This window comes from Rhinoderma darwinii, chromosome 10 (genome assembly GCF_050947455.1).
Source record: "Rhinoderma darwinii isolate aRhiDar2 chromosome 10, aRhiDar2.hap1, whole genome shotgun sequence".
In the NCBI taxonomy this organism is placed as follows: domain Eukaryota; kingdom Metazoa; phylum Chordata; class Amphibia; order Anura; family Rhinodermatidae; genus Rhinoderma; species Rhinoderma darwinii.
The window spans coordinates 36,988,519-37,001,951 of record NC_134696.1 but is presented as its reverse complement, the minus strand read 5'-3'; the positions used below and the strand labels follow the sequence as shown (position 1 = coordinate 37,001,951).

At 43.3% G+C, this 13,433-nt stretch overlaps 2 protein-coding genes across 2 annotated transcripts in view; one reads left to right on the top strand and one right to left on the bottom strand.

Moving 5' to 3' along the window:
- ZW10 (zw10 kinetochore protein) overlaps positions 1-7,726 on the top strand; it is a 36,301-nt gene extending 28,575 nt beyond the window's left edge. Inside the window, exons 12-16 of the mRNA XM_075839738.1 lie at positions 750-919; positions 1,288-1,418; positions 5,883-6,014; positions 6,771-6,973; positions 7,528-7,726. Coding sequence (XP_075695853.1) covers positions 750-919; positions 1,288-1,418; positions 5,883-6,014; positions 6,771-6,973; positions 7,528-7,648 — 757 coding nt within the window. The 3' untranslated portion in view covers positions 7,649-7,726. The remainder of the gene's footprint in view (positions 1-749; positions 920-1,287; positions 1,419-5,882; positions 6,015-6,770; positions 6,974-7,527) is intronic.
- Positions 7,727-12,427: 4,701 nt separating this feature from the next.
- The window catches only part of TMPRSS5 (transmembrane serine protease 5), a 173,702-nt gene continuing 172,696 nt past the window's right edge, over positions 12,428-13,433 (bottom strand). The window contains exon 16 of the mRNA XM_075840802.1: positions 12,428-12,619. Within this exon, the coding sequence (XP_075696917.1) occupies positions 12,428-12,619 (192 nt within the window). The remainder of the gene's footprint in view (positions 12,620-13,433) is intronic.

Genomic DNA, 13,433 nt, shown 5'->3' with positions numbered 1-13,433 from the left:
AACACTTAGAAGTCAGTTTTGCTCTGGGATGCGAAGATTAAAATTGAATATGTGACGGGATTGTAGATTGTGTCCTAATGTCAGCAACTTGAGAAGTGTTTACAGGCGTTTCAAGTAAAGAACTTTTTAATTGGCTTCTTGATTTTATTTTTTACCCAATAACTAGAATACAATAAGTTTGGATGGGTGTGAATTGATTTTAGCTCTACTTTCAAAAAACTGAATTTACAGTCTGGGAAACAAAAATCTCCGAGGGGAACATTATGAATGACATGAGGCATCCAAAAAGTAGAATGTACCCAAAAATAGTAGCCAAAAAAACGTCAGCTCGCCCGCAAACAAGTCCTCTTAAAATACGCCGATAGCAAACAATGGTATTGCCGTAATCGTATTGACCTGCAGAATAAAGTTAATATGTAATTTTTACCGCATGGTCAACACCGTAAAGACCAAAAACAATGGAGGAGTCGCAAACCTCAACACGCGCGCGCACACATCTTTATTTTTTCCCCATTTTCTGGCATATTATATGGTACATTTGTTGGTGACATTACAAATTACAACTCGTCCCGCAAAAAAAACAAGCCGCAGCCGTTTTTAACGTTTTTGCATAAAGCCGAAGTACATGCGACCATATGAAACTGCTAGATGTAAGTTCCGCTGTCTCTGGAGTGCCTCTGTCTCTCCCTCCTGTGACCCCCCCCCCCCCCTTTCTCTTATGTCTACCAGTCGTGTTTGTTTTTTAACAGAGAGAACTTGCAGAAACTTCCTCAGCTTTCCGCCATCCACCACAACAACTGCATGTACATTGCACACCACCTGTTAACTCTCGGACACCATTTTCGGTATCGCCTTCCTGTTCCTCTCAGTGATGGAGCTGCTACATTTGTGGACATGGTTCCTGGATTTCGGCGACTAGGTAGGAACGTTAATAGGATCTGTGATTGGCGTTTTTTGTATCGCAGCTTGTTTTCTCAGTGCACATTGTCTATCCGTGCCCGTTATTGTAATCCAGCAACGCTATAATGCCATATTTACCAGTACACTGGGCAGTATTTTCTCACAAATATGGATAACTCCACCAAAGATATTTTAAGGGGCCTGGTAAGAAAATTTAAGATTCTGAAAAAAAGTGACCTTTGTGTGACCGTCCAGAACTGTAAAGCCCTTCTGTCTCAGATCTTCAACTAAAATGAATGCGTTGTAGAAAGGTCGCTCTGTGCACAACGTTTCATTCTGATGTTTCACAAGAGCTAAAATGTCTTTGCATTGTCTCTATTTCAAAAGGCATGGAGACCCTTCTGTCGCAAATGTGGCTGCAGAAAGAGGACCTTCTTGACAGGTTATCAAATGCGCGGTCATTTATTAACATGGAAGACCAAGACAACTACACAGCTGGGCACAAAGCAATACGGCAGGTATACAATCTGCACATTTATAGAAATCAACATCATTCTTGTTTTAAATGGATTTTCCAGCCCCCTAATTTTTCATATATAGAATATTTATTATTTTCTTTTGAATCCTCTGACCTGGCCTCCGCAATGACCTGTTGTCTTGATACATGACTGCTGCAGCGGGGAGGTTGTCACGTCACCATCGTGGTCAGTGACTGGTTGCTGTGGTCACATGTTGAGACAACACGTCATTACTGGAGCCGGGTAAGCAAAGACCTAGAGGAATCCGAGGTGGGGGATTAGGAAGGGGAATACAACTTTTTTTTTTTTTTTCTATTTGCCTTTTGCAAAGTGTATATTTTCAAGATCATATACATATATAGAATCCAGTATACCAAAATTCTATTCAGCATTTCATACAATTAACCCCTCGCCTTTCCCCTTGGGTCCATGGATATTTTGCCACTGGCATGATTGACTCCTTTAACAGTAAACATATACCTTCCCTTGTTTATGTTCTACTTTCTAAAGGCTCTATTACACGGGTCAGTGATTGGGCAAACAAGCGTACATATGAACGCTCGTTCCCGATCATTGCTGATCTGCTCACTTATGCATCAAGAAATGTTGTTGGCAGCATCTCCCCACACACAACCAATCATTTCTCCTTGTGAAAGGAGCAAACGAGCGCCGATTGGGCTGTGTGATAGGACCCTTAGTTTCAAATGCTGTATAAAGATGTCTAGCCCACCTTTTCCTAACTTAATGTCCCTTGCATTGCATTTTTGCAGTCAGACAATTATTTTATTTTTTTTTTTGTTTTAGAATATTCCCAATGCCATTAACGCTTTCCCTGCCAAGGGTGTATCTCAAACGTCCTGGCAGGGACGCACTACGGTAGTCATGGACGTTTCTGGTACATCCTTGCTACAAATGCCTCTATTGCGTGCTAGATTGCAGCTACAGCTGCGATATCGTTCTTGATTTAAAGCCAAATATTTGCAGCCCCCACTTCAGATTGGGTATTGGAGCAAAGCTTGGCCAGCGGGGGGACATTCTGGCAACATGCAGGGAGATAAAGATCTTTGAAAATTGTACCGGCTACCAGAGGTGCAAAATGTCCAGAAACTCCTGGCAGTGAAAGTGTTAATCATAGTTACTACGGTCGAAAAAAGACAGACATGTGCTCATCAAGTTCAACCAAGGGGTGGGGAAAAGGGAAGAGAGGAAACAAAAATTCTACACATTGATATAGGAGCTGATATTTTCATAACAATGTTACCTTCAGGTTTCTGGATGGGATCACGATTTGGGACATCTGATCCATCACTCTTTCTAAACCCCCCTTTTTGCCCTGTAGCGGGAAAACTTCCAGCAAAATCAGGCCTTGAAAAAGACAAGGCCGGTAACATTTTTGAGAAATCTTTTATGGTAATGGCAACCAATCGTGACCTAGTAGCAAGTTCATCATTCAACTTTAGAAGTGATGGCATCCGTAGATGCCGCCGTATCCTTAAACGCATTGATCACCGCGTAAGACTCAGTCAGCTGTGCATCAATATCATCACCATGATTTCTCAAATCTATCACCTGCGATTCCAGCATGCAAATCTGCTTATCTCTATCAATTTTTTTGCATTCTCTGCCAGTTGTGTCTGCAAAGCACAAACCTGCTTCACATTGACACAACACTGGCAGGGAAGATTTGGGGAATCACTCTTCATTTCTGAGTTCTCAGGCTTCCACTTCTCCTCCTACATCAGTTTAGCCAGCATGTGGAGCCGTTTAGAGGTTCTGTTAAAAACACTCCTCTTGCTAATGCACATCTTATGTGCATAAGCCTCGTCCAGCAGAGTGGACCACAGCATTCCTGCTGACTTGTATGTAGAGGGGGGTACTGGGTTGAATGAACTATGTTTAGCAAGGTGTTAGAGTGTGGAGAGGTCCTTACTCACTCTATCAGAAGTCATCTTGGTCAGTGTTGTCCTCCTTGTTCCTTGTAGCATGAAAATGAAAGGTCCTTTTACGCCGGAACGCTTTTTTTTTCCCGACCAGCTGGATTTCACACGAAGGACACCGACGTCGATACTGCTGAAGACTCCGTGTTGCTCGATCGCCTGACTATTCGTCGCCATAGAGCAGCACGCCGCAAAGCAAAATAAAAATGTTAATACCTTAGAATAAAAAGAAGAAAAATAACTAGGTTCGCTGTTCTCAATTGTATCCTGTGTTACGCCTTAAATAAAACGGTTACTACTCCAAACTTGAAGGTCTAGGCGCACAGTAAAACACAACACTTCACCGTGTACGTATGTTATCTGTCCACGCCTCTCCGCCTAAAATTGACATTTCTGAGCTCCTCTGATGTAGCCTCGGCCCAGTCAATTACTGCCACACATCGGATAAAAAGCTTGAACAAAAAAGTTTCCATCGGCATAAATCCTATTTCACTCTCCATGCGGTACAAAAAAGTGCAGTATTACGTCCCGTGTGCTCCATTCACATTTCATGTAAATTTTTATGTATTGCTCTTACAATCGTTTATTTTGTTCATATCAAAAGTATAAAAGTCGGCCAATAAAAATGATTTAATCATAAATTATCAAGTGCTTAAAATTTTTGGGCAACTCCTATGTTTTAAGCACCTTCCTTGCCTTCTCTCCACTTCTTTGCTTCCAAGGACGTTTTAATTCATAATGAGTCAAATAAAGCAATCCTTATTTCTTCCCTCTAGTTCATCCGTAAACTCCTCAATAGATCGCTCCCTCTATTCCTGCACACTGCGCTCCCACATAACAGAGTAAGGGAATTCATACAACCTTTCTATCCTCGAGTACTTTTAATGAAGGGTCCACCTCCACCGCTTTGCTGCATTGCCATTGTTCATTCACTTCTTCTTATTCCTATTTGCTTTCTGGCTGTACTCCTCCTCGCAGATTAGGCGGTATCGCGCAGTGAACAGTAGCCCTGCAGAGTCTCTTGGGAGGCATAAGGATTTGTGATTCTAGGGGTGACCCTCCCCCCCCCCCCCCCCCTCCAGCATGGCAGAAGAGGCATAGACGTATGCACAGTGCCACACGTCATCAGGAGCCAGAACTGACAAACACCTGCCCCCTCTGCTATTTGGGGGAAATGTAGACATTTCGTGATTTGAACGGGCAGTCTTTTTGTTCCCTGTGTTACCACAAAATGAATAGTGCACGCGTGCGTGTTTTGGTTTTTCAATAGCTACAAATAAGATTAATTAAGAAAAAAATAGTCCGTACTTACATATCCTTTCCCCTGGTGACCCAGCACTGATGCTCCTGCAGCACTCCCAGTGATTGGCTGCAGCAGTCACATGTATGTAAACAATCGGAGGGCTCAGCGGTCGTGTGTTGTTTCTGACATACCAGAAATACAATTTGTCAGTGCGGAGCCCTCTGATTGGCTGCAGCAGTCACATGCTATGTGGCATGCATGTAAACAATCACTGGGAGCGCTGCAGGACCGTCGGCACTGGATCGCCTGGGGAAAGGTTAGGTAAGTACTACTTTGTCTTAATTTATCTCATTTGCAGCCATTGCAAAAACAAATTCAGAACATCTAGACACCTTTTTTAAAGAAGTTATTTTCAGTTCCCAGCAGCCCTACAAATGGTTAATAGAAAACTTCTACAGGTGAAGGGAGCACTTTTAATATTATATAGGACATTGTTTATAATGCACAAATTGACATTTAGTGTTTTATGCTTATATTAGCTACTTTTTTTTTTTTTTTTTTTTTTTTTTTTTTAGGTGAGGTGATTTGTGCTTTAATATAGTGGAACTAATATATTTCAGTTTGGTATAGGAGATATTGGCCAGAGAAAAACCAAAAACCTAAATATCCGTGTTCCCGATACAACAGAATAATTCAATGAAGTGTGTTTTTATATTTTTCACACCAGGTGTTTTGTTACTATAGCATCTGAGAATGATCCCTCTTTTTTTTTAGTTCTATGTGTCCCTGTCCCTTAATTGGTGTGTGCGAAAAGCACAGAATAATGGTGAACTAGATAGAGCAATATCAGCGGTTTAAAATATTTTTGGGTGAATTTGAGAAAATCTTGAATTAACAGAGGCAAGTTTCAGCTACAAAGAGCATCCCTCTCTTTGGGGGATCCACGGACAGTACTTTAATGTCAATGGGCACCATGTAATATGTTGTTTTCGCTGTGGTGGCGCTACAGGGAAATTAAACGCATGCTGCCATATTACAGGTAATTGCCGGGATCAACCTGTGTTTATTTTATTTTCAGGAGGCGCTTCAAACAACCGAGGGATTGTCCAACGTGGACAGTCCCTTTTTAGTGTCATTAGTGACAGGTTTCCATGGCAATGTCCCAAATGCAGAAGTTTTCAATGCTAAATATTTCCTGTTTCGCATGTTACTATTATTGTACTGCTATCCACTACGTTAATATGTAAGATCTGTGTAATTCTGCTAAATGTTGTTCTTTTTAAGGTTATTCATCAACTGAGTCGCTTGGGTAAAGTGTGGCAGGACGTGCTTCCCGTAGGTGTTTACTGCAAAGCCATGGGGAAGTTATTAAACACCGCCATTACTGAAATGATCAACAAAATAACCGTACTGGAGGTATGGCCGATGTGGCGGAGTACAGTGCCTTTCTAGCTCTGCTGTACCTGCTACCTTGGGTACATAAAGCGTGTTTCTGTTAATCACCATTTTCAAGATATATGGTTGCTGTCAGTGAACGGGAACATCTTTTTTTTTTTTTTTTTTTTTTTTTTAATCCAGAGGCTTAAAATGTGTCCTAATAATAATCATTCTTGGTACATGGCAGAGCGACCATCTACAATTCATAAACCATGCACCTTTATCAGTCTCCTGTTTTGTAAGCAAAAAAAAAAAAAAAGCCTCTTAAAAATGCTATGCAATTATATATGGTTTAGTCTTTTACATAAATTCAGGTAGTGTTTTTCCCTATATACTGCATTTAATGATTCAGCATGTTGTAGGGTGTATTCACATAGCGGCCCAAAATCACTAGGACTGCTTTATGGGAAACTACATTGCAAATCTGCATGGTTAAATACCTACTCTACTATTTTTAAAACCTTTTTAAATGTAAAAAAAACCAAACATACAGCACCTATAGTCTGACATCACATGGAGCATGTGCCGTAAGGATAGCCATTGTGATCATATGGGAGGTTTTGTCTGGTCGGCAATTTTCCGGCAGATTAGGATTGGGATGGATTATTGCTCTGATTGGTTGCATGCATTTGGAGGTGAAGTCTTGTTCAGGTCGGTGTATAAAATCTGATTCTGTTTAGGAGTTCAATGATGGCCACATAGGGATGCTTTTTGACTACTTTTTCTTCTTGACAGGACATTTCCACTGAAGATGGTGAGAGACTGTATACGCTGTGCAGGACAATGATAGAAGAAGTACCCCTGGTCTTCACTCCGCTTCCTGAAGAAGGCAAAAACAAGAAGTTTCAGGAGGAGGTTCCCATCTATGTGCAGAAGTGGATGAAGTTCAAAGAACTCATGATCATCCTGCAAGCAAATCTACAGGAGATCGTTGACCGGTTAGTGTCAGACACCTCCACGCTATGCAGTCATAGCTTAATTTATCTTAAAGGGTTGTACTGGATTAGAAAGAATGGGTTTTAATTTGGAAGCAAGTATGTGAAAGCTTACCTCCCGTGATCATTTTAGGAATATCTTGGGATCTATTTAGCTCAGTGTATAAAGTTTTTACGTTTCTAATCTACAATTGAACAATGAGGGCTTTATTCTAGTATGGGGCAGAGTAGGCGGAATCACTGCAGCCCTTTACTCCCTCCCTGCTGAAAGAATTGCTGGCCTTTTATTTATATATATATATATATATATATATATATATATCTATGCACACACACATATATGTAGGCATATATACATTTCACAGACCACGTGGTGGCAATCTCCTCTTGGCTTTCTCCTATGCCCCTCAGACATGGGTATTGCCTCCGCTTTGTCTGTGATCTAATAATTGTAAGCACACACTTTTTAAATTTCTAAATCTGTTGTAAATGGGCAAGTTGATTCTTGGCAGGGATTCCGTAGCTGACGTTGTGCCCGCTTTGTTTTTTCTTTGCAGGTGGGCAGATGGTAAAGGACCCCTGGCTACAGAATTTTCCACTAACGAAGTGAAGGGTTTGATCAGAGCTTTATTTCAGAACACTGAGAGGAGAGCGTCAGCGCTGGCCAAGATTAAGTAGCCCTCGAATCCTTGTATCATGTCTGTAATAATCTGTACAAATTTCTCTATGAGAATACCAGTAAATATTTTAAGAAAACCTTTTTACTGTTATGATTTATTTTCATTTTTTTTTTTTTTTACTTTTAGTATTCACTGTAAGAAGTAGATGGACCCGATCTTTAAAGTAACATATTTTGTATGTCAAACTTGGGTCACTTTATTTTATCTGTATAAAAATGGCGACCCGTTGGTCATCCTATACATTTATATTCGAGGGAGTTATTATAAGGCAATTCCCTTATATATTTTGCTTCTCATTTGAATGATAATACAGTAAGTTTCGTTATATTGCTGTGCCGTTAGTAACAGGAGAAGTGTGGACGTTCTGTTATTTCATGGAGAATACAAGTATTTAGTAAAACGAACATAATCGGCGCACTTATTGTTCTCTTAAATGTAATTTCAGTATGAATGGTTTTGTTTTTTTTCCTAAATCTGAACCAGAGCCCGAATCTGATAAAACGGTTTTAGGGCTTTAGGCAATTCCCTACTTTTGCCTTGTAGATATATTGGCAGAAGGTAGGCTTCAATTACAGAGGGTTGTATTGTGCCTAGAGAGTAGCCGACATAACCTATCATACAATGGCTTGTATTAGCGGACAGGATATTTGGCGCATGGAAGTTGTGCGGGATTTAAATTCTCCTTCGTGAAAACACTCTCGCTTGTAAAAGACCAAAACCAGAAATAGGTTTGTATTATGGAATTACCCTTTATGCAACTCCTTCACATATAACCAGCGGTAAACTCCCCCGAGGCATATGACCTACATAATTCTCTTTAGAAATCCAACGCCTTGTGACTTTCTATACATCGGGTGTCTCATGAATTGTGGTCATTGCTACACAAGAACAAACTGCTTTCTACCGCTGGAAACGCTCTCATTCCTTTAAGGCTTCATAGTTAAACTTAATGGAGAATTGAAATGGTTTTCTCATCCTACAGTCCAGTACCTGCTTTCTCGTGGTCTGGATCGCTTGTCTAATAAAAGCAGAGTGATTATCATACTCGCCATTGCGCCATTTCTTACAAGGCATTTTTTTTGGGCTGGACACAATTATTCAGTTCTTCTAGTAGAACTTGAAAATGACTTTGCTCATAATCTTATTTCACAAAGATAAAGCTTGAAGTAATACATTTTCAGTAGTTTTGTATAAGAGACTCGGTTCCTAAAAGGGAAGCTAACAAAAATGAGTAAGAATAATGTTCTTTTTATTTATTTTTTTATATATAGACTATAATCCTTTAACCCCTTAACTCCTAAGCCCATTTTGGCATAAAGTCCTTCAGGAATTTTTTCGTTTTTGGGTCACCACATCAAGGAACCATATCTTTTTATTTTTTTTCGGTCGACAAATCCGTAGGAGGGCTTGATTTTTGTGGGGTGAATTGTATTTTTCAATGACACCATTTTGGGGTACATATAACTTGTTGATGAACTTAAGTTGTTAGGCCCCCGGCTGCTATGGCAATCCATCATTTTATGGTTTACAGAGGGAGACCCCCCCCCCCCCCTTCCCTCTGCTGAATTCACTCGGCCTCTGAGTGTTGCTGTTTTTGTGAAAACCCCTTTTAAAGGGGTTTCTCATCAGGGACATTAATGATATAGCCACAGGATATGTCATAAATATCAGATGCGGGTCCCACCTCTGGTACCTGCACCTATTTTTAGAACGGCGCACCCTAAACCCCGTCCTACAGCCCTGTGCTCTGGCTAACGCATGTGATCCCGGACCATGAAGGCGAAAGCAGCGTAGCTCGCTGAGCTATTTCCGTAACTCCCATAGTAGTGAATGGTAGTTGGAGTAGCGCACATTAAAAAGTCCCTCCTAACCATGTTATAATACAACGCATACTGGTTTTTCCAGAAGTGCTACAAAAAGGAAAATCTAGATTTATTGATCATGTCATTGAGGGAGACTGCACCACGGGAATAGGCACTGACACTAGAAAAAAAACCTGTCTACTATAATGCATACTAATACCCTAGTACAGGCACCAGGCTCAGCAGGTAAGCTGCATTTTTATTTTAGTATATTTTCTTTCTCTGGGCTGTGTCTAATATTGCAGCGCATCCCCATTGAAGTGAATGCTTCAATACCAGGCACAACTGATGAAGTGGGATTCGGTTTCTCGCTTCCCTATTAAAGAAAAGTGATCTCCTTTTCTATCCTGTCAGAGGCATGGACAGCCCTCTTTGTTAATGGCTGACCTCCAGTCATTCAAATGGGTGCTGTGTAATACTACATTTCTCCATGGTCTCATTGGGGGACACAGACTATGGGTATATGCTGTTGCCACTAGACGGTGTGACACGAAGAATAAAAAAGTCTTGACCCCTCCATCTTATACCCCTCTTATAGGCACTGAGCTGATCAGTCTTAGCTTGGTGTCTGTAGGAGGACAGCAAGTTGTCTGCCTTTTTTTTTTTTAATGTTAATTTTGATTTATTTTCCTGAATACAGGGTAACAGGCTACGCTGTCCCTCTAGTTTCCCCAACGATTGGCAGGCACCCGGTGTTGTCAGTGCCCTGTTGTCCCCGTGGAATGCTGAAGATGAGATATAAGACGCTGGAGGGGACTTAACAGCTGGTGCCCCATTCTGCAGATGACTGGATTTGAGGACTGGTGAATATTCCCCATTTTCCTGATTCCCTCCATCCTCATTCCCCCGCCCCCACCTTTAGTGCACTACCGCAGCGCACGGCGCTGGACGCCTCACTACTTGCAGCACCAATCCAGGCAGGCTGCTGCAGGCGTCTTACCAGTGGATGCCTTTACTGGAGTACTTGTCCCCTACATCCCACGCCATATTCCTATGGGGGCCAAAGTCTTCAGGCTCTTGGCTGGGGGCAGGACTCTCATCCCTGCTTAGCGATGGGTGGGTGACTGCCGACAGCCAATTGCAGAGGATGGTGGCAGGATAATCTTCTCCTCTACTTTTTACAGCATCACAGGATCTCTCTGGCACTGCTGCTGCTTTTGGAGCTGGAACCATATTTTCTCCAAATGGGTGGGATCAGCCTTTGGCAACCACTTTATTCCTAACAATACATAGTGGCTTCCAGGCCAAGCATCTGTGGTCGCTCACCCTGTGGTTCAAATTCCGCAACCGCCAGCCATGCCCTCGCCTAGTGCAGACTCAACTCCTAGTGCCAACTCACTCTCCAGGGTCGTTTGTGACCTCTCCAATGTCCATGATGGGCATCTTGTTTCACCTTGCCAAACAACCAACTGGGGGCTCTCCTTCCACGTTCTCTTCCTGTGGCAGACCCCCTAAACGGGTCAGATCTGAGCGGTCTCCTCCACTTTTCCTATAATTTGCCTGATCCGTCCATCCCTCCAGAGGACCACTCCGCTGTTTCTTACCCTCACGTCGAGCCCTTGTCAGAGTGTGAGGCCTTCGTTTCCAACTCTGAGCTGGATGTTGAGCAATCCCCCAAGCTGTCGTCTTCGGTCGACAGTCTCATCTCTGCGGTAAAAGACACCTTACATGTCAGTGGCCTTCTGTTGCCCAAGGTGACCTTTACAAGCTCTTACCCTTTCCCTTTGTGCTGGAAGAGGTAGTCACCAAGGAATAGAAGAAAATCTGACCAGCTTGCAGATAATACTGGGATACCCTGGCTCATTTCGGCTCAATTGTCAACCAGTCCAAATCCTTTCTGATTTCCTGTTGGAGACTCCCTTTCCTGGGAATGGTGTTCAACACCACCTCGGCTCGGGTGTCCCTTTCTCCGGAGAAACTGTTCACCTGCAACCGAGGGTTTGCACACTGCAGCATGATACCCTGACCCCTCTCTGCTTTTGTATGATGTTTCTGCACACCATGGGGGTCCCCTCATTGAGGCGATTCCGCTTTTACCCAGTTTCACACTAGTCTACGTCAAAGGGCGATCTTCTACCAGTGGAATCGCTCCTGGAATCCCCGGACCGCTGAACCCTTTTTTTCAGCAGGTCTCTTCTCTGGTGGCTCTCTACCTCCAAAGATCCCTCAGGGCTGCACTTTTCTCCCGCTCCACTGGCAGGTCCTCTCAATGGATGCCAGGGGTTGGGGAAGGTGCCTTCTGGAATCTCACAGCTCGGGGCCTGTGGTCTCACCAGGAGGCCAGTCTCCCCATCAAAATATTAGAGTTGTGCGTGAACTTCCTGTCACTAGGCATCTCTGACGGCAGTCCGGTCAGAGTCCAGACCGACAATGGCACGGCAGTCACCTTCCTCTATAACCAAGGCAGGACCCTGAAGTTTGGTAGCATTGGTGGAAGCCTTAAAGATTCTGTAGTGGGCGGAAATTCACTTTCCTGGGAGCAACAACGAAGTCGCAGAATATCTCAGTCACGAGCAGATTGACAAAGGGGAGTGGGCTCTTCATCTCGGTTTGCACAAATCTGTTCCTGGTGGGGCACACTGGATGTGGACTTGCTGGCATCTCGACTCAATCACCAGGTTCCCCTACTTGGCGCCAGGTCCCGGGTGTTCCCGTTGCATATGCAGTTGATGCTCTGATGGGTCAGTGGGTTCACTTTCGCCTGATTTTACTTTGCCCTGCTGCCTCCTCTTCTTCCAAGGCTCCTCAGAAGAATCAGGGTGGAGGGGATTCCAACCGTTCTGGGTATTCCATATTTGCCGGGCCATTGTTGGTATGCTGATGTGGTGGCTCTACTATCGCTTTCTAGCCCTTACCACTTCAGCACAATCTGCTCTCTCAAGGGGATCTCTTCCACCCGAGTTTAGTCGCTACGTTTAACGGTGTGCCTGTTGAAGCCGCAGTACTGACAGCTCAAGGCTTATTGCAGCAGGTGATCCAAACCATGTTGAAGGATTGAGCGCCCTCTTCGGCACGTATTTATTGCATAGCTTGGAAGACTCCTCTTCAGTGGTGCGACGATCAACATCTTCCTCCTTTTTGTTCTTTTCCTTGCCCTGGCTACTAGGCTTCCTCCAGGAAGGATTGCATCATGGACTTGCCCTCAATGCTTTTAAAGGGCAGGTGTCCACATTGTCTATTTTATTTTTTTCTTCATCAGGCCTCTCTCATTCAAAACTGATGTCTGAACCTATTTGCAAGGGCTTGCAGTGGCCGCCAACTCAGTCTTGGGATCTGTCTTTTCTACTTTCTACAATGCAGTTGGCTCCATTTGAGCCTCTTCAGAACATCTTGATGTGTCTGCTCCTCTGGAACGTGGTGTTCCTTGTGGTGGCGACCTCCATTTGGAGCATTTCCTAGATGACTGCTGTCTTATCTATCCAACAAGATAAGGCGGTGCTCCGCACTGTGCCTTTTTTTTTTTGACCTAAGGTCTCTTCATTCCACCTTAACTAGGATCTCATTTGGTCATTCTTTTGCCAGTCTCTGGTGCATCCTAAGGAACGCTCTCTTTTCAATTTTGCTTGTAGGTCGACCTCTTGGTCACTTCCTCCTTTAGCCACTCCAATTCTGAATTTGTTGTCCTGGAAATTCCCAGGTAGCGTTTTTGGTGCCCTCTAAAGCTATAATTGCCCGCTTGCTGCGATTAGCTATTTGAGTCGGTAGAGTTTATGGCAATGGGAAGGAACTCCCCCAATCCAGGTTTACGGCCCATGCCACTAGGGCACTTGGTGCTTCCTGCGAGGTGTGCCTTCAGGTTTTGACTTCAAAGCAGGTGCCTGCTCGTCTTTGCTTACTTTCACCAAATTCTACAGGGTGCATACCTTGTGTCTGCAGATGCTTCCCTTAGTTGCAAGATGTTGCGCGCATCTGCTGAGTAGA